Source organism: Diuraphis noxia, unplaced genomic scaffold, assembly GCF_037042655.1.
Source record: "Diuraphis noxia isolate RWA-SAM2 unplaced genomic scaffold, SU_Dnox_SAM2 contig0003, whole genome shotgun sequence".
NCBI lineage: Eukaryota > Metazoa > Arthropoda > Insecta > Hemiptera > Aphididae > Diuraphis > Diuraphis noxia.
The window spans coordinates 25,283,134-25,306,109 of NW_028301713.1; the positions used below are offsets into that span (position 1 = coordinate 25,283,134).

The 22,976-nt window shown below is 30.9% G+C and overlaps 1 protein-coding gene across 3 annotated transcripts in view; it reads left to right on the forward strand.

Annotated features, from left to right (window-relative positions):
• The window catches only part of LOC149057129 (uncharacterized), a 66,271-nt gene that overhangs the window by 25,360 nt on the left and 17,935 nt on the right, over positions 1-22,976 (forward strand). For all 3 annotated transcript variants that reach the window (XM_089222078.1, XM_089222077.1, XM_089222079.1), the window contains exons 8-12: positions 5,484-5,534; positions 16,557-16,607; positions 18,764-18,802; positions 21,486-21,533; positions 22,785-22,802. In XM_089222078.1, coding sequence (XP_089078204.1) covers positions 5,484-5,534; positions 16,557-16,607; positions 18,764-18,802; positions 21,486-21,533; positions 22,785-22,802 — 207 coding nt within the window. The remainder of the gene's footprint in view (positions 1-5,483; positions 5,535-16,556; positions 16,608-18,763; positions 18,803-21,485; positions 21,534-22,784; positions 22,803-22,976) is intronic.

The following is a 22,976-nucleotide window of genomic DNA, read 5'->3' on the forward strand; positions in this document are numbered from 1 at the left end:
ATACGCTACACCTGAGGGAGATTTTACTCCATCTGGCTGGATCACGTTAAGAATACAGGTTGGAAAAATCGACTACACTATGCCTGAAGTAGGTTTATGAGAATCACTTCCAATTGCTATGATATTAGGACGTGATTGGCAAGCTGCAGTACATGCCACTATCATAATCGAACCGAATGGAGCAATTTGCATTAACACTCCATCTACAACTCAAGAATTTGGTTGTATAAAATCTAATAAGTCGTTTATTGGTTGTGTAATTCAGTCCAGATTTGACAGTAAACCTCTCATTTCAAAAACACCAACTCTGATTAGTAGCAAATCTGAATGTGATACTGTTACTGAATATTTTTTGTCAAGTGAAGAAAAACAAGTATTAGAAAATATGTTAATTGAGTATAATGATATTTTTTCCACATCAGAAAATGAAATTGGCGAATTTCCTAATTTTCATATGGAAATCAATTTAACTAGAGATATTCCAATTAAGTGTAAACCATATAAAGCATCAGAAATTGACAAGCAATCTATGCGTGAACAGGTAGAAAAATGGATTATAAGTGGTGTGTGTAGAAATTCTACATCTCCATATGGTGCTCCAGCATTTGTCATCGAACAACCACATCATGAGTCTACTCCAAGAAGATTTGTTGTTGACTATTCTCGCACAATAAACCCATTCACAATCAAAGATCCATTTCCAATTGATAAAATGGACGATATGGTTCACAAAATAGCAGGAAAGAAATACAAAACACTTGTTGATGTTAAACATGCCTTCAATAACTTTAAGATTAAAGAAGATGATATCTTCAAAACTGCTGCTGTTACGCCTGATCATCATATAGAATTTTGTCGTGTTATTTTTGGTTTAACTAACGCACCAGCTATTTTAGCTCGAGCTATATCTATCGCATACAGTAATTTAATCGATAACGGTTTAGCTAAATATTATGATGATCTGCGCACGATACTTTTGATAAACATATTCAATTTATTCATTCTCTTTTTAAAGCAACACGTAAATACAATCTTAAGTTTACTAGAAAAAAATGTGAATTTGCAGTATCAGAATTGAAAACTCTTGACAGAATTTTAGACTCTAGAGGTGATAGACCTGACCCAGATCGTACACAAGCTGTAAGTCGATACCAAACACTCAAGTCTCTGAATGAACTTCGCAGTTTTCTTGGATTTGCAAATACTTTAAGAAGATACATAAAGAATTTTGCACAAATTGCCAAACCTCTTACAGACAAATTGAAAACTAAACACATCAGAACCAACGATAAAAACAAAAATACTGCAATATCTTTAAATGAAAAGGAACTTCAAGCCTTCGTCAAATTGAAGACTGTACTGATAACTGCTCCGATTTTAGCACATTTTGTGCCTGACGCTCCTACATCGGTCGAAACAGACGCTTCATACGAAGGATTAGGCGCTTGCTTAACTCAAATACAAGATGGTGAATTACGAGTTATCGAATATGCAAGCCGATCTTTAAAAGATGCAGAAAAAAGATACCATAGTAACGAATTGGAAGTTACAGCAGTTCATTGGTCAATTACTGAAAAATTTTGACTCTATCTAATTGGTAAACAATTCAAATTGATAACTGACAACTATTCTACCGCTTACATTATAAATAAAGCTAAATTAAACAGGAGTTTGCATGATACGTAGTAGATCTAGCTGCATTTGATATGGAACCAGTATTTCGAGCTGGACGACTTAACAAAATTGCAGATCATCTATCAAGATATCCAATAGAAGATAACCAAGAAGAAAACACAATCAAAGTTTGTTTAGCAGTTTTTACACCACCAAACAGCCGTATTTTAATAGCACAAAATACAGATCCATTCTGCAAACAAGTAGCCAAGGAGCTATCCAGTAACAAACAGGACAATCAATGTAAACAATATAAAGAATTGTACAGATATGAAAATGAAATTCTTGTTTTCATTCAAAAAGAACATGGCCGTGAACAAGCGAAAATTGTGATTCCATTTTCAGTCAGGCAATCCGTATTCAAACTTTGTCATGATGACTCGGGACATTTTGATGTTGTTAAAACGTTAGCCAAAATACGTTCAAGATATTGGTGGAGCACAATGCGTCAAGACACTAGGTTGTACATTAAGGGTTGTGAGACATTCTATTATCATCAGTCAGTGAGGAAATTCACAAAGTACTTTTTAGTTTATGTGTTCCTAGCACGCCAAACGATGTTGAGTATGAAACTCTAATGAAAAGTTTGAACAAATATTTCAAACCAATAAAATCGTTCTTCGCGGCTAGGTATACATTTTATCAAGCTAAACAAAGACAAGATGAATCGGTGTGCCAATAGGGTGCACGTGTCAAAAATCTTGCTTCAAAATGTGGGTTTTCGTTGGAACTAACAACAGTCATTAGAGACATATTTGTTGTCGGAATGGGTTCAGGACCAATCCAAGATCGTCTGTTAGAAGAGGATGCCTCAAAAATTGGAGTTACATATTTAAATCTAATGGAAATCGCGACAGCCAAAGAAGCTGCAATAAATGACAAGAGTGGCTGGAAAAAAGAAGAATACGCAGACTTGAAGTACCAACAAAAAAATAATGGACATACTGCCAAGCAGGGGTTCAACACATACAAGGAGTCAAAAATCAAATGCGGGATTTGTGGCCGTTACAATCATTTTCAAAAAGACTGCAGATACAAGGACTTCGAGTGCAACAATTGTGGTGAAAAAGGTCATTTGTCCACCGTATGTAAAAAGGGTAAGAAAGAAAAGAAAAATATAAAAACACAAAATACATTTTTGTATGATAATAATGATGATGACGAAACAGTTAATTATGATCTTTCAAATACTTTTTTTTCCATAATTGATCAAAATTTTCAAAATAAAGCGGTGAAACCGTTTACAGTTAATTTAATTGTACAAAACAATAATTTAAGCTTCGAAATTGATACCGGTTCACAACATAGCGTAATTTCAAAAAGATTATATCATCAACTGTTTAGTCATATCAAATTTAAAAAAAATGACATTTCGCTATCTGATTACGTCGGCAACGACATTAAACCGATAGGAAAAATATTTGTCGATTCGGTATACCAAAATAAAAAATTTACAATGTGCCTTTATGTTATCGACAATGGTGGTCCTCCATTAATAGGTCGAAATGATATAAAAAACATAAAATGTTTTACCTTGTTTAGTATTGAAAATGACGTAAGTGTCGATAGTATTATAAAAAAATATAACAATGTTTTTAAAGATGAAATAGGCACTTTTAAAAAATACGAAATTTCATTAAATATCAAAGCGGGGACAGTACCTAAATTTTACAAACATAGGTCTATTCCATTAGCATTAAAGGGAAAAGTTGAAACCGAAATTTAGCGTTTAATCAAAAGCAACATTTTAGTTCCCGTTGACCACAGCGAATGGGCAACTCCAATAGTACCAATATTAAAACCAGACGGCACGGTTAGAATTTTCGGTGATTTTAAAATAACAATAAATCCGGTATTAGAAGGGACTGAATACCCTCTTCCAAAAATAGAACATTTATATGCAAATATTAGTGGTTCAAAATATTTTTCGAAAATAGATTTAAATGACGCATACCAACAAATGGTTATTAAAGAATCTAATCGCAAATATACCACTATTAACACACATAAAGGTTTATTTAGCTATACACGTAACCCTTTTTGGAATAAAGTCGTCAGCAGGGGAGTTTCAAAAAGCTATGGAAACTTCAACAGCAGGTCTTGAGGCCATAGGTATATTCCAAGACGACATTATTGTTGCAGGTTCCACTATCACAGAGCACAATGCTCGTTTAGACAAATTACTAAATGTATTGTCAAATGCAGGTTTAAGAGTAAAGTTGAATAAATGCAAATTTATGCAAAAGTCAATTGAATATTTGGGTCACAGGTTAGATGAAAATGGTTTACACACACTAACAAAACACACAGATGTTATAAACGATGCCATTGTCCCAGAAAATAAAACATTGCTAAAATCATTTTTAGGTTTAGTTACGTATTACATAAAATGTATTCCAAACGCTGCAAATATTTTAAAACCATTGTACACTCTTTTACGTAACGGCAGTGAATGGAATTGGACACCAAAATGTGACCAAGCATTCAATAAAGTCAAACAAATTTTAATTTCGAAACCCGTATTGGCACATTATGATCATAATATTCCGATTAAACTCGTTGTAGACTCATCATCTTATGCACTAGGCGCAGTTCTTTCCCATGTGTACCTAGATCGTACTGAAAAACCTATAGCATATGCATCAAGAGTTCTATCTGAGTCAGAATGTAAATTTCCACAAATTGAAAAGAAACTTTAGCAATTATTTACGGGGTTACGAAATTTTATGACTATTTATATGGTAGGCATTTTCTATTAGAAACCGACCATAAACCGTTAATATATATTTTCGGTGATAAGAAAGGTATCCCAATTTACGCGGCTAATAGGTTACAACGATGGACCTATGTTTTATCATCATTCGATTTCGACATAAAATATGTAAAATCCGAAGATAATACAGCCGATTTTTTATCACGAATAAAAAGTTCAAAATTAAAAATTGAAAATCATAATGAAGAATGTATCAGTCTTAATTTTATTCACGAACAATCACCTTTCACATTAGACTGGTCTAAAATAAAAATTGAAACAAGTAGAGACACAATTCTCGCCAAAGTATTAAACGCAGTCAAAACAGGAGAATGGAATAGTGGTTTTTCTAAAAATTTAGAACTTAATTCATATAATTTACGAAAAACTCAAATTGCAGTGGAACAGGGATGTCTATTATGGGGTTACCGTTTTATTATACCAGCTAAATTTCGAAATAATATACTCAAGGAACTTCATTCGTGTCATATGGGTTCTTCCAGTATGAAAAGTTTAGCGAGATCATACTTTTGGTGGCCAGGAATGGACAAAGAAATCGAAAATATCACACAAAGTTGCGACAATTGTATTAATGTCAGGCAAAATCCGCCAAAATCTGTAACATCACCTTGGAAATGGCCAGAAAAACCGTGGACTAGAGTGCATTGCGATTTTCTTGGACCATTTCAAAATAAATATTTTTTTGTCATTGTTGATGCAACCACAAAATGGTTAGAAGTATTTCAAATATTATCTCAGTGTAAATTAATGATAAAAATCCACCATTTTGATTCCATTCGGTTCTCTGACCCTGGACGCTTGTCTACTATACGAGTTTTCGTCACCGCCGGTGATAACCGCGCCCATTATTCTTCCTCCCGTTGCTCACAGCTCTCACGGCGCGCCAGTGCTTCGCTCCACTTCGCGGACGTAAGGGTGGCTTTATGCGCACAAATCGGCCGCCGTCTACTATTCTTATTGTAATCAGAGTAAAGATTAAACTACAAAAACAGTAACATGCTGGAAGTATTAAATAACATAATTTATCTTTCAATAGATAAAAATTATAAAGATTCAAATTTGACTGAAAATTTTATAAAATCATTTTGTAAGTATATATTATAGTTATTTATATATTGTGTAATATATAGTATGGTTTTCGTGAGAGAATGCGAAAGCAATCACGAAACCGTGACGTAGTCGGTTCAAACATGAAAAAAATTTATATAAGTCGTGGTTATAGATTGTTAAATATGTATTACAATAGGTAATCCAAGTATAAAAATACGCAACATACATATTATAATCAAATATATATTATGATAATACGTCATATTAAGACAATCGTTAGATTGTCAAAATGAAACTCAATGGCTATAACATAGTTATAAATGTTATAATATTACTTTTGATTAATTGAAAAGAACCTCATATATGTATATAAATAGAATTATGCATCAAGGAGAGCTAGCCATAAAATCCAATATAATTAATTGTATTCTTATCGTATATAACAACATTAACAACAACACGTTCAAACAATCAGAATGAGAAATCATTTCTCAATAGGGGCTAGTTTTAAAAATATTTTTAGACCACAATAATCATGACGTGTGGCCTGTACCTAAATTGATTTTTGTGCATCGTGTCATTCCCATACGTATTGTGATTTGCACAATACAGATATTAATATTAGCATTGATTATAAATACTATAGATAGCCCACTGCTATAGGAAAAAGGCTGTACGTCAGTTAGCGGCAGCCGTTATACAGCGCTGTGGGCACCCGCCTAGTATTGGCGGTGAACGTTGTAAGCGCTAGTGATTGCAGAAGTGGGGACCGACGATACGTTGCGCACTTTCATGTTGATAGACTACCGACTACCATGAGTACCATGCGCTATCCGCTATCCGGTTGCGTTCTGGTTGCTTCATTAATTATTATTTGCTAATTGGTTCAAAAATGAAGGTACACACTCGCCCCCCGCGACGTACGCTCTGTGTTATCATTGACATATTTTGTTACTTAGAGTTGCTGATTGAAGGAAAAAGACCCTATAGGATTTTAATTTTTTGGGCTCGCTGGATAAGCATAATATATGTAATTATGAGCGAAAAAAAATAGTTCTTATTTAAAAAAAATATTATGCATGAGCATGACCCTTTTATGAGTTTAATTTTTACACTATATAACTGAACACTAAATAAAATGTTCATACTTTTATTCTTATTTGTAAATTAAAATAAAATATGGAGTTTGTGTTAACCTAGTACCTACCCATTTTAACATTACAAATCTAATTTAGGTACAAATATATATTGTAATCAAATTGTTTGTTTAAATCTACTCATACAGTAGAACCTCGATTATCCGAACCTCCGTTATACGAACCCTCTATTATCCGTTGTCGAATTTATCATAACTATCGTTTTTGGATTATTATTAGTACAGGTTATGTATCATCACAAGACAGGTAAAGTGTTACTCCTACTAGACAATGCACCCACTCACCCATCCGCCAAAGTATTGAATTTAATTGATCCAGATTATAAAGTCATGTTTTTTCCACCAAAAGTAACGTCTTTGATTCAACCCATGGATCAGGGAGTAATCGAAAAGTTCAAAAGAATGTACCAAAAACAAATGTTGAGGAGACTTTTATTAAATGAAGGCACTGGAGAGAGTGTTGTTGCATTTTCAAAATTATTGAATTTGAAACACTGCTGTTACATGGCAGCAGTTGCCTGGGATAATTTGACTGAGGAAAATTTACGAAATGCTTGGAAGAAGTTGTGGGTTGCTTCTATGGAGTTAGAAGCCGAAGAAGAAACTGATCTAAATAATCTTGATGATTTTGAAAAAGAGATATGAGCCAATATCAGCCTACAGGAAAAGATTACTTTTTAATGACAAACCGTCTAACACAAGATGCGTTGGAAAATTTTTTTTCATTAATGAGACAAAAAAATGGATATAACAGGAATCCAACAGCGAGGACTTTCCATTGTTGTTTTGGTCATATGCACTTACAGTTTAATGCAATGTTCAACGTGTTGCAGAAACTGTGAGGATGATGACGACAATTACATAACCATAGCTGATGTAGAAAACGTAACTGTACTACCGGGGCCAGTAGTAGTCGAAGATTTAAGTGAAACGCTCGAATCAGTTTCTACTTTTTCAGAAACTTCTGGTAGCCCTAAAACAACTGTCGAGGCAACACCAATATCGTTGGAGACTTGTAGCATAACATATTTTGCTGGTTACTTGGCAAAAAAATGCATTCAAAAATTCAATTGTGAAATGTGCAAATTAAATTTAATAACAAAAACAAATAAAAATTATGAAAATCAACTTTTATTGCATAACAAAACGTATGATTATACAGGCCAAGGGTATGGGTTGCAAGCACCAACAAATATATTATTAGATATATCTACTATATGTTTACATGTTTTTAAAAATAATTTTGATGAAATTAAGTGCAACAAAAAATTATTAACGCAATTAATTTCTAAAGCAGAAACCAAAATAGAGGACAAATATTCAATTTTTCAATCTTCGTGCAAAGAACACTTTCAATATGTAATTGAACTACTTTTAACAATAAAATTATACAAAGAATGCAAGTGGCTAAATGCAAACATTGGAAAACGAATAATGCAAAATGCAGATAAACTTCGGGTTTTACAAAATACCTAAGTAATTTACCACACCTATTTATAATACATGTTATTAGGTACATAAACAGATTTAAAATAGTAACTTTTTTTATATGTTAATAAAGTTGTAAAAAAACTCAATTGTTTTATTAATTTAAAATTCTTCTTGTATAATTTTATTATGAAAAAAAAATATTATTTTTGTTTGAACATAAATAGAAAAATTTTAATAAAACAATAAATTGTAAAATACGCTTAGTCATTGGTTTAGAAGTGGTCACAGAGGTAAGTACAATGGTAATTTAGTCAATAATAGTAAAATAAATAAATCGGATGAATGTTACACTGTTTATTTTGCAGAATAACGATGTATTTACTATTTCCAGTGTACAAATTGCGTTAATCATATTATAATCAAAAAACATTTTAGTGAACCTAATTAAATATTTGTAATTTTTAAACACTTGATTTTTGAATATTTTGATGAAAATATTATAGTCATGGTATAAAAAATTCTTCTATAATTTATTAATTTTGTGATATTATGAATATGAATATGAATTTTAGTTTTGACATAAGTATTTGAAAAGTACCTATTTTAAATGTTCACAAACGAGTAAGTACCTAGGTAATCGAATTAAAGGGAAAAACTTTTTATGTGAACAAACTGCATACAGTATTTTATATTATATTATATTATATTATATTCGTATTCTAGCCATCATCGATGTCGGATATCGGGTCTGTCATCTGTGTCATCGCGCACAGGAAACATTGCAATCGCTGAACGACTGCGACGGCGTTTGACTCATAGACATAATAATATATGGACTGCGCTTTCCTCACCCCCAGTCTATCATGTCAGGTCGTCGAAATTGTTTGAGAGAGATGGCGATAGTTGGGGGCAGTCATGGAAGAAATACGTCTATATTTTATACACCATGAATATGTTTATTATTAATAAATGTGTAATAATAGTAAATATTATGTTAAATTATTTTACAAAGTATACGTACCTACTTATTGCTTAATATTTTTATTACTTGATTTTCATGCATTATATAATTTAATAATAATTTAAAATATTATGTTCTTGCAGTTCTTACTTTTTAGTTTTTACTTGTTGAGACTTGACTGTTGTTTTGGACATTGGTGATACTAGAAACTAGATAATGATTATTTCATGGCTTAAATAAAAATATTCAATAGTTTCTTCCATGCTTGCCCCCAACAATCGCTATCTCTCTCAGTTTATATCGGTCCCGGTTTTCTCTCTCTGAGCGCAGTCCATATATTATTATGTCTATGGTTTGACTATTTGACAACGACGCACGACAACGCACGACAACGGTTGTCCTCGGCGGCGCGCGGCGGTCGGCGACGATTATCAACAATTATTTTATTTCATTACAGGCCTTATTCCTTAGCGCTCTCTAACGGCAGTAATTACGGCGCAGCATATTTTCTATAGCAGTGGGCTATCTACAGTATTTATAATCAATGATATTAGATACGAGATTTTATAACATTATAATAACATTACAAGCACCATATCATTCAAACTATGTATTACTGTTATTATATTATCATATTTTACATCTACCCTTTTATAATGTAATCTATTATGAGTACCTATATGTCACAGCAGAATATTATAATTCAATACCTTCAGTTTTTTGTATTTTTGCATTTTCTTTTGTATTGGATAAAATTTTTCTAGCTAAATCCTAAATATGATACGTCATTAATACGCCATATTCTAGCGTGTTTAAGAGATGTTTCAGTATTTTTTATATCAGGTATAGGTTTATCAGCTATATGTCACAAATTCAACAATTACGGAAAGCCTCTAAAGCTGATCTTTATATACACTCTTGTTGAGTCTATTTATTGGTTTAAGTGTTGAATACGAAGCTGACTCACAAATAATTGATTCATAGTTTAATTTCGATTTTGTAATTGATTTGTTAATTTTGATTAGTATGTTTATTGTTTATGTCTCCTCCTCATGATGTGTATAATATATGTCGTATGATAATACTTTTATTAACTATATTATGTACTATGTAGTGAATAATTGTTCATTGAGGTTTTGATATATTGTGTAATGTGTGTTACTTGCCACTGACTTATGTTTATATTACCACGCCTAAGTTCTAGGGGCCCATTCAGTGGCGTAGCCAGCTGGTAGGCCTGGTAGGCCCGGGCCTACCCACTTTTTTCCAAAAAAAAAAGAAGATGTTTATCCTATAAAATATGTAGTGTATATGAATATATGTATTTAAAATAATAGAATTAAATATATTGTAAATACGGTTTTAATTAACAAAATTAAATCCTGATGGTTTTTAATCGGTTCTGAAAATCAATTAATGACACGTCTTTTATTTTGAGTGTTGTGGTTTAATAACCGATCAAATCCTGTTAATCGGCATCCGTCGAAATGAAATATAGTGCATCAAAGCCAGTGTATAATATAATATTATAGCTCGACAGCCCGTATTGCCCGTTACCTACAATATGATAGATATTAATCTTATCCATTCAATTGACGATTAAGGCTCTGTCAAACAGAAAGCGTTATCTTCACGTCACGTGATTTTGTAATTTGTTACAACGCGGCGTTATTCACGCGCGTGAAAGCACCACGCCGACGAGCCATTTACCGCTTTAACGCGCGTTATAACGCGTTCTGTTTAACAGAGCCTTTATTTCCAAAAATAACGAGACGGTAATAAGTTGTAGTCGGATAGATACGCTTGCGATTGTCGATTAGTATAATACTAATCGCACACTGCGTCACTCCGAACGCCTTTAGTACAACATAGTGATTATATTCCCGCTTTTATTTTAACATAGTCCGTCGCGTTGCTCGTTTTCGAAAAATGGAACGTTTTTTAATCACATCAGGTAATTTAAAATCAACTGCTGTTTCAACTGCTTCGGAGCCTAATGACCCTGGATCAAGTGCGCGTACACCAATATCAGATACAAATAAACAGTTGAATTTAAACATTTTTGATACTAGTGTAACTCGTGAGGATACCGCTGTACAACCTGTCATCAGTTTTCTTCGTACTTTTATATCTGGGGAGCAACGTAGCTTTCAAAGCAGTTGGTACAATAAGTACCCACGGTTGAAATACTCAATTAAGATGAATGCCGTATTCTGTTATTGTTGTCGCCATTTCCTTCTCATTCGCAAGAAGATGTTCTAATTACTGGTGGATATTCTGATTGGAAAAATATAAGTAACATGACTAAAAAACATGATAATACTACTTCACATAAAAATGCAATTGCTAAATATGGCACATGGCTATCAACCAAAAAAACTAGATCAATTTCGACTCAAATAAATAAGCAAGTCAAGGAGCAAGTTATAAAAAATCGAGCTATTTTAACAAGTGTAATAAGGTGTGTTTTATATTGTGCACGACAATATATCGAACTATGAGAAAATTGAAGAGAAAGAAAAGAAGAATTCAAAAGTGAAAATTATGATGCAAGTTTGTGTTCACGTCATGACGTAAATGAAGGTAACTTTTTAGAAATTATAAAATTACTTTCCATTGAAAATGAACATTTTAAAACAAATTTTAATTTATTACCTAAAAATAGCAAATACATATCGCCTGAAATACAAAATGATATAATAAAAACTACATCCAAGCTTGTATTACAATTAACAGTAAATGAAGTTTATATCGGGAGCCAGATATTTAGTTTAATTGTAGATGAGGTCAGTCAAAAATTGAACAAATGTGTATTTGTATTCGATATTTGCACAATTTAAAAATTAAAGAAAGATTTTTAGGTTTTGTCGAATTGAACGATTTAAATGCTCAAGCACTGTGTGATGGCATAATATTTTTTTTAAATAATGTTGGTTTGGATATTTAAAATTGTGTAAGTCAATCATATGATGGTGCGTCAGTGATGTCCGGAGCTTTTTCTAGTGTTCAAACAAAAATAAGGGAATTAGCACAAAATCCGTGTCCGTATATTCATTGCCATGCTCATAGGTTAAACCTAGTTCTAGTTGATGTAACGAAAAATATTCAAGACGTATATGAAATACTTGGTTTATTAGAAGCTATTTATGCGTTCCAATCGGTATCTACAATTCGTCATCATGCTTTTTTACATGAAACTAAGTATAAAGTACCACGTCATTGTGAAACAAGGTGGGTTTCAAAACACAAGGGTATTACATTTAAAAAAAAATCATTTTATTGATATTTTAAAAGTTCTTAATGCATTTAGAGAAAGTACTAAAAAACAAGAAGCTGCAGAGGCAAAGGGTTTGGCCATACAGTTTGCTAAGTTTGAAGTTATCATAATAATTGTGTGCTTAAACGAAATATTAAATATTATTAAATGCTTATCAATTAACCTGCAATCAACTACTCTTGATATAAAACGTTGTACATTATTAATTAATATAACAAAGCAACAAATATTAGAGTTATGTAATTATGAGAAGTTTTTTGAACTATATGCGATCATTGGTTATTGCTCAAAATTCTAAAATACCTACGCTATCAAGTGATAATTTGTCATCAAATAGAACACTTCAAAATTCTAGTATTTTGGCCGATTATTATGTAACTATTACCACTGGTAAAAGAATGGCTTATTCGTCTGATGACATGAAAACAGAGCAAAAGAGAATATTTTTTAATATTTTAGACGTAATATATTTCGAAATGAACTGACGTTTTAATACAAATGATGATATGTATGCAACTTTAGACCAAAATTCACCAACCTATTTAGACAGTGAAATAATTTGTCGCTATGCTGAAACATTTCCATTTTATCGATCAAATGAATTTATTACCAAATTATAAATAAAAAATAGACGTAACTTTATTCGAGCTTAATGATATAATACTTTTAAATTCCACTTTAAAAACAGTTAGTTACAAAATGTTATTAGGTGCATTAAATATTGATTTGATCAAGCATTCTAAAATACGAGAAGAGTACTTACTGGCAATGGCACAGTTCGGGTTTGCATCGCTTATCAATATCATCACTAGACCAATTTCAAATACCTGTATAGATCATATTTTTATTAAAACAAAGTCCCATGCTAACATAGTATCAATAATTGTACTCTCTAACATTACGGACCACTACCCGACAATACTTAGTTTAGGCAATATATTAGATAAAAGAAATAATATGCCAAATCCACTTAAAATATTAAAAACTGATAATCAAAAACTATCAAACTCAATTGAAAACCACAATTGGTCAGAAATACTTGAAGTCACTGATGTAAATAAAGCCACTCAATATTTCACTAACACTTTAAATAACCTAAAAAACCAAGCCTCGGATGAAATATCCATCTCCTCAAAAACCAAAAAATTGAAACCATGGGCCACTACCGCCAGTATTAACTCAATAAGACAAAGAGACCGTCTCCATTTACAAGTTAAGAAACACCCGCTTAATTTAAAATTAAAAGATTACTACGTAAATTTTAGAAACAAAATTACAAAAATAATAAAAAATGCAAAGATCCTTTACTATAAAGCAGAATTACTAAAATCTGGAAATAACACAAACCTTAAATGGCAGACTATTAACAATATCTTAGCAAAAAATAAGAAATCAAGTAACCTTAAAGAATTATTAAATAACTCTAAAAACAAAAATGATTATACTGATGAAAACCCCGATTATGTTTTGGCTGAAAAATGTAATAAGTATTTTACAAATGTAGCTACCGATTTAATTACGTCACTAAAAAACTGTAAAAATACCTACAATTACACTACAAACTTCGACAATAATTCGCAAAACAAGGTTAGCTTTAATAAATTCGATCCGATCACTCATTCTGGAATTTTTGAAGATATCTTTAAATCAAAAAAACGGATCTTCACTCGGTCTTGATAAAATATCCTCCGATTTACTAAAAAAACATAGTTTAATATTTTGTAAACCATTAAGTCATATTTTTAATCTATGCATATCACAAAATAAAGTACCAGATGCCTTTAAAGTAGCTATAATAACCCCCATACATAAGAAAGGTCCTATCTCAGCTCTCGAAAACGTTCATCCGATATCAGTTATCTCAAACATTGCTAAAACATTTGAAAAAATCATAAAAAAAACTTATATTCTTCTTAGAGCCAAACAATCTTCTTTTTGAATATCAATTCGGTTTTAGACCTGATAAAAACACGGACCAAGCAATAGTTAATGTCACAAAAGTTATCTATAGGTACTGCTCTCGATGAAGAAAAAAAATGTGCTACAATTTATTTAGATCTGGCTAAAGCCTTCGATACAGTGGATCACGATAAACTTCTAAGTGAAACACAGAATATAGGCATAACTGGATCGGCCTTGTCTCTCATTAAATCCTATCTAGAAAACAGAAAACAGAGGGTAAAAATAAACAGTACTATTTCTAGTGAAAATATTATAAAATGCGGAGTACCTCAAGGTACTACACTATCTCCGGTTCTTTTTAACATCCATTTAAACGATATAAAACAACTTAAGTAAAATAGTAAAATAGTGTGTTATGCAGACGACACCGTACTGATCTGTATTGGTAGTTCTTGGAATGAAGTATTCCAAAATATAGAAGTCGATCTTAAATCTATCCATAATTGGTTGAGCGATAACAGTTTATTTCTAAATCTCAAGAAATCAACCATCTTACTCCACTCACTGTCTGAACAAACCTTACCACCCATACACAATATAAAAATCCACGAAACCAACTGTAATACATTGGAAAGCTGTGATTGTAACTCGGTTAGTATTGTCAAAAACTATAAGTATTTAGGCATAGAAATGTGCTCTGATATGAAATTGAGATTACATCCGTCACAAATAAACTAAAAAAAATGATATATATAATGAAAGAATTACGTGATATATTGCCTTTCAAAGACATCAGAACTATATACCTAGCACTATTCTAGTCAATAGTATCGTATGGCATAATCGGATGGGGTGTTGCCTACAACAACGCCCTTCTACCACTCCAGAAATGCCAAAACACTATACTCAGGGTCGCAAACAAGAAAAATTGGAGATATCAAACCGAAAAACTATTCGAAGACTTTAATGTCCTCAATATAGAACTCTTATACCTAAAAACAATCACCATATATCTGAAAAAACATAATCAGTTGGATTCTATAAACCATGGGGTCAACACCAGATATGCAGCTAGTAAATTTTCCTTAGATTGGCCCTAAAAAACTAATTGTCGAAAAGTTTACTATTTTTTGGGAACAAAGATACTCAACTTGATGCCCAATGATATGGTTAATTTACCGCTACCCATATTAAAAAAAAAAAAATAACCACTGGCTATACGATATGAATATATGTGTAAGAATTAAAATTGTATGTAACATACTAGTTTAACGCTTGTAATAGTTACTGGTATTATTTATGAAAAACTCCTTATTTGTTTTTAAAAATAATGTAATATGTACCTAAAACAATTAGAATTGTTTGTAATCTAAGATAACCCATGGGCCTCAACACGAGTTTTTCTCAGTGAGGCCCAGTAATCTTTCGATATTAATTTAAATAAAAATTTAAAAAAAAATTAAATGCCAATATCAACTGGGAAAACCCTTATTTTTATCTGTATCTGATCTTTTTGAATTATATCAAGAAGTAAAATTACAAAGTTGGATTTGAAGAATTAACAAAAATTATTGAAAATGTTTTGGTAGTTCCAGTATCTAGTGCCTCAGCAGAAAAGAGTTTCTCGACGATGAAAAGAGTAAAAACATATCTAGGTCAACGATGACAAGTAGCAGACTAAATAATTTAACTTTGCTGTCTATTGAGAGAGAAATAAGTGGAAAATTCATAGAAAATCCATCTGCTATAATTGACGAGTTTGCATCAATGAAAAAAAGAAAATTGGATTTTCAATCTAAAAATATTTTAATAAAGCTATATCTTTTTTATTAATTTAATTTCATACTATTAGTTTTAAAACATAAGATAAATCCATGTAATATGCCTGAAATAAATGTATACGGTGTTCTGATACTTTTTTATTTTATAAAACTATTCATTGGTAATCCTTACATAAAAATATCGGGCCTACCCAGAAAAAAGTGTCTAGCTACGCCACTAGGGGCCATTGAGTAATGATCCATGAGTAAATTTTCTTTTTAAATTGGCTATAATTAATTTGGGATCTTAGTTGAATATCATTGACTTATCGACACATCTGACAGCCATTGGGATTTTATACTCTATACATCGAGTGGAATATTTTGGTAGATATTCGATCCATTAGGTGAAAATGTGGAACGTACCTCATTGCATCAGGCTAAATTAATTATATCTTAAATATTATTATATAGTTTTGTGTTATTTTGTGTATGTGTAGTTTATTAGTTTGAAATATAAAACAATGACAAACTGAGATTTAAAATAATTATAATAAATTATATTTTCATAGCAAATTATTTCATTGTTCCGAGTAACATTGAATCAATTATGTTAAATTTACGTAAGTTAACATAATGAGTCATTCATAGATTTATAATTAATTATTTTATAATTTTTACTGTGCTTATATATGACTAATTGTATTACAACATTCAACATGTAACAAAAATATGGATTCATGATAATACGCTGTCTATGTATCAAGATTATGAAAAACCAAATTTATACCTAACGGATATCACGTGGTTAAATTATTACATTTGTTTAGTTATTTAAAAATAATTTAATAGATATACATATTATATTATCATAATTCTGCATCGGGGAAATAGGGAAGGGATTCACTATGAAATATTATTTTATAATAAATTGTACCCATTCTTGTTGTTCGGGAACGAACATTAATAGGTCATGCACCCGGTTACCGAGCATATACGAGCAATCACACATACCGACCGTCGTATTTTTGTGTCCATACTGTTTATAGGTACTGTATATAATATATGTGTTATAGTTCATTACCATTGGTTGAATTCGTCGTGAAAATCCTAGTGAGCTATGGGGTAAAGAAATGTGTGTGTGTACTTAAAGGCTAATGACTCAAGTAATAAATGGTAACAGGGTTTCATATGATTGAATTACTGTATTACGAAATGTAAATAACGTCCAATAAAATAAATCTTGGCAAAATCAAAATATAAATATATTGGTCGCTGCATATTAAACCCACAGTTAATAGTAGTATGTATTTGTATGTTCACAGCCAGCTTTTACGCGGTACAAAAAATTGTTCAAGCGGAAATGTTCCGCTCCGAGAACACCGATTTACCGCGTAACACAATACGGTGATCACACAAAATTGTCCGTCTATTTGCGCCTTGCACAAAAATATTTATCGTATTTTTTTTTATATTTTATAATTTTTTTCATATTTACAACAATTTTTTTATTAGATTTTTCGTTTTTTTTTTAATTTTTCAATCAAATATCGCTAATTTTTATAAAAAAAGTTTATTAAATAATTTGTGTTCTGTACTTGAAATATTATTTTTATAAAAAATTATCGATATTTGATTGAAAAACATTTAATAAAAAAATAGTTGATACGGTAAATATTTTTGTGCAAGCCGCAAACAGACGGATAATTTTGTGTAATCACCGTATTGTGTTACGCGGTATAATCGGTGTTCTCGGAGCGGAACATTTCTACTTGAACAATTTTTTTTACCGCGTCAAAGCTGGCTGTGAACATACAAATACATAATACTATTAATTGACTCATTCATGTACTATAGACTCAAATCTACTGGTTCCGATTTGCACATATACTTCTATTTTTGCATATGGCACTTATGTCCGTGTGTTGGCTTGAAGGCCTAGTTTGGACGCTTATTTGGCAGAATTTCTAATGGGCAACCGTAGGTTTCTGCCATGTTCGGGTTGAGGGCGGCGGCCTCTCACTCTTCAGACAGCCTGTACTGCCCAGAAAGCGATGTCCACTCATGACTACAGGGATTCGACTCGGCAACGGTGAGACAGTGACCACAAGACCCGCAAGTATACTAACACACAATAAAAAGTTCGTTTATTAAATTCACATACCAGTCAATGGAGTCATTTTGAACGGTAAAAGGGAAAATTCAATCAACTCTGGATGGGTTTTTATCAAAATTAAATTAGGTACCAAGCGTATTATTATGTCACAATATTTTACTACTTTATTTTTGATTGAAACAATTGATTGATTTTTGATCGACAAGACTACTATAAAGATTGACTTCTTCACATTTTTAATATTTAATATTTCTAAAAATGTTATATTAAAAATTTATATTATTCAATTTTTGCAGAAGATAAAATTAAAATAATTAAAAAATGTGCGGAAGTTGATCTAAAGTATACTTGACAAAAAATTCGAATTTGTTTTCAGAAATCGCTATTATTATCGCTTCACTTTATATACGTTTGGCAGAGAACACTGTTAAAATTGTTTGTGTTACACAAAGATAGAAAATCGTGATATCAAATCCCCTTAAGTAAATCTTTCTCTGAATAATTATCAAAAAATTATACACCATTATAATAGTATTAGAAGCATCACAAGTTTTTCACATTCCTTTCTGTGTTTTTACTATACATATACCTGTAAGTTCATAGTATGCGTTTTTACGAGCTTATGCTACAGTAAATAATACCATCAATTATATTTTATATTAGAGCAAAAACTTTCAAAAATAAACAATGATACAACAAACCGTGAGTAACTATTATCAATTACCTATAACTGTAATTTACAATTATTTATAATTTTGTTTTTCTGCCAATAAACGTGTGACAGAGAATACGTTTTTGCTTCACGACATGCTGTTTGCCACACGTACCAATTCACAGTTGGGGGAATTATTGATTCCGCCGAGATTACCTGTTCAGGAAAAAGGTTTATACAATGTCTATACATATTGATTCCACCGGATATTAATTCAGCCGGCTACTGTTTATCCCTCCCTTGTAAATGTATTTTAAAATATACAGTCCTACATAATATGATGCATAATATATATTATATTAATAAAATGTATAAAATTATAATAATTATATATAAATTCAAACCTAAATAATAGTAGAGTCTAATTAATACGTGTATGTAAATATTTTGTAAAGTGTATAGTCTAAATTCTATTTATATACGTATTGCTATAACGTATTTCGTTACACATAAAAGTCAATTATGGTTCTGACTGAAATCTTATCTTTAAGATATGATATATCTTAATATCTATAAGACTGTGGTAATTCGCGTGGCGATTATCAGCACGCCCGTACTCGTAAATGAGGTAGGCAAGTTAAAACAGATGCAAAACAAAACAACACGTGATAAGATAGACTGGCTTTATTGTGGTCGACAATCGACAAACACAGAGATTTCTCACAGTTGTGATACAAAAGAAAAAAAAAGTGGGTTACGCGGAGCCGGGGCTACGACGAGCGTTCTATCTCGCGCTGATATAAACAAAAAAACGCGGTAAGACACAAATGGTGTATGGTCTATGCGACTATGAGAGCGCGGTTAACAAAAAACGGAAAAACAGATTGAGATTTTGAGAACGTTGCGTGCGGTCGCAGAGGAAAAACGGTAGTGTTGCGGTAGGCCAGCTTGCGTGAGACGCCGTTGTCGTCGCGACGGCCCAGTCGAGCGCGGAGGGGAGCGCGATAAGCGCGAAATAATTGCACAGGTGGAAACATATTACAATAAAATATGGGTACGGTAAAAATGGTACAAGTTTACAATAAAAACAAATAAATACAATAAATACGATAAATACAATATCAAGTGGTGATAATGCTGTCGCCACAAGACCTATAATATTTATATAATATATTTTATATTGTTAAAATGTGGACTTCCTAATCTTCCCATGTTACTTCTCGCCTAGTTACTAATCAGTATCGACTATCGATCTAGTTAACAAAATTGCTCCACCACGTACATAGTGTCGCACATAAGTATTATTATATTTATTAAAGCGTATTATTTATTAGTTATAAATTACAACGAACTTTACTATAGTTTCTTGTGAAAAAAAATGATTTGATTTTATATAATGATCATAAATATTATAAAAAAGACTATGTTAAGTATTTAGATGCTCTTAAATGGCAGTGTATAAATAAAAAGTGTACTGCAAAAATGTATGTGAATCAAGCAAAAAATATAAAGACACATATTATGCGCGATTGTTTGGTTATGTTATTGAAAAATGTTTGGAAATCAATTTATCGTTCAGTCCATTGGAAATAGTTTCTGATTTTGAAGAAGATATACATATTGGTGCAAAAGCCATTTGCAGGTCAGAAATATAAATTGTTAGATTCCATTTCATTTGACACAAAATTGGTGGAAACCCATTCAAAAATACAAACTGACGCATACATATAAATGGAATAATATATTATATTTTTTATTAATTATACTATATATTTTAATATTTTATAATGTATTCACATACACATATTAATTAGAATAGGTATATTATATTTTAGTTTCATGCTTGATTCCTAGATCAAATTCCCCCTACTAAACTTAACAAAATAGGTAGTGTCATCATTGGGTGGCTTCTTCCATCATATTACTCATGTTTTTTTTATTGCTCTTATCTAATTTGCTTATTATTCTATGAATAGATTGTAAATATCTTGTAAAATTAATAAAAAAAAATATTTTAGTTTTGAATTGTACAGTTATTATCATTTTATACATATTATAATATACTATATATTTTGAAATACAAGAGGGAGGGGATTAACAGTGTCTGGCTGAATCGATTTGTAAATACTATAAACAGTAACCGGTGGAATCGATGTCTAGATATTTTAAACAGTACCCAGCCAGCGGAATTAATAGCCGGCGGCGGAATCAATATACGCCCACCAATTATTGATGTAATGAAGCGATAAGAATTTTAAAAACCAATTTGAAGTTGTCGACAAGACTACTATAAAGATTGACTTCCTCACATTTTTAATATTTTATATTTCTAAAAATGTTATATTAAAAATTTACATTATTCAATTTTTGCAGAAGATAAAATTAAAATAATTAAAAAATGTGCGGAAGTTGATCTAAAGTATACTTGACAAAAAATTCGAATTTGTTTTCAGAAATCTTATCGCTTCACTTTATATACGTTTGGCAGAGAACACTGTTAAAATTGTTTGTGTTACACAAAGATAGAAAATCGTGATATCAAATCCCCTTAAGTAAATCTTTCTCTGAATAATTATCAAAAAATTATACACCATTATAATAGTATTAGAAGCATCACAAGTTTTTCACATTCCTTTCTGTGTTTTTACTATACATATACCTGTAAGTTCATAGTATGCGTTTTTACGAGCTTATGCTACAGTAAATAATACCATCAATTATATTTTATATTAGAGCAAACACTGTCAAACATACACGAGAATAAAGAAGAAAATAAATTTGGTGAGTAATTTTTTTTTAATTTTTAATTTTTTGTTTTTTGTGTCTGTCATCACGTTTAGGGATAGTAAAAGTGCTTTGATTTTTGACTTCAGTACCTCGTTCAATCAGAAAGTGAATCTAGTTGGTACGTTTTGGGGTCAAAAGTAAAAAATTCTCAATATTTTTCTATATAATCGGAATAAACAAACTAAAAATTAAGGGAAAAACGGAAAATTTTACCCACAATCAGTTTTCAAAAAAATCGATTTTGGTTGTTGATGTAACTTTAAAACAAATGACCATAGATACATCAAACCTAACCGAATATTTATATATGTATATTATATCCACCATGCTATTTTCAAAAACTTTTGACTTAAGTTTAACTATTTATAGGCATATGCAAATTTCGATAATTATTAGTTTTTTTTTAAATTAATATCGATCAAATATTATTTGTTGGCTAGAAAAGCTTGAAAACTTAATACAAGGCTCCTAACATTTCAATAGGAGTTGAAAAATGAAATAAATTCATCGTCACGATTTTTTTTTATAAGCATTGAAAGTTTGAATTTTGGCAAAATACGTAAAAGTCAAGAAAATTCGCAAATTATTTTAAGCTAGAAATTCATAAAAAATGTTCTTTTAGATCTAAGATTTGAAAATTGAATACAAGATTCCTTACAAGTTTGCAAATCTTTAGCACAAAAAAAAATATCCACCAGAGAGTTAAATTAAGTTTTTATGAGTCTTTTAAATTGTACATTTTTACAACATTGGATTTTCACTAGATTTTTCATTTCTCATATTGAGGTTTTGATTTATTGACTTATTGTGTATTACTCATGTGAGTCAAATGCCCAAAATAATACAAAATATTTTAAACAAATATTTGTTGCCACTGACTTATGTTTATATTACCACACCTAAATTCTAGTGGCCATTGAGTTATGATCCATAAGTAAATTTTCTTTTTAAATTGGCTATGAATTAATTTGGAATCTTAGTTGAATATCATTGACTTATCGACACATCTGACAGCTATTAGAATTTTATACTCTATACATCAAGTGGAATATTTTGGTTAGATATTCAATCCATTAGGCGAGAATGTGGAACATACCTCATTGCATTAGGCTAAATTAATTATAGCTTAAATATTATTATATAGTTTTGTATTATTTTGTGTATGTGTAGTTTATTAGTTTGAAATATAAAACAATGACAAACTGAGATTTAAAATAATTATAATAAATTATATTTTCATTACAGGAAGATTCTTTCATTTAAGTAAGTAAGTTAACATAATGAGTTGTTCATAGATTTATACTTAATTATTTTATAATTTTTACTGTGCTTATACATGACTAATTATATTACAACATTCAACATGTAACAAAAATATGGATTGATGATAATACGTTGTCTGTGTATCTAGATTGTGAAAAATCAAATTTATACCTA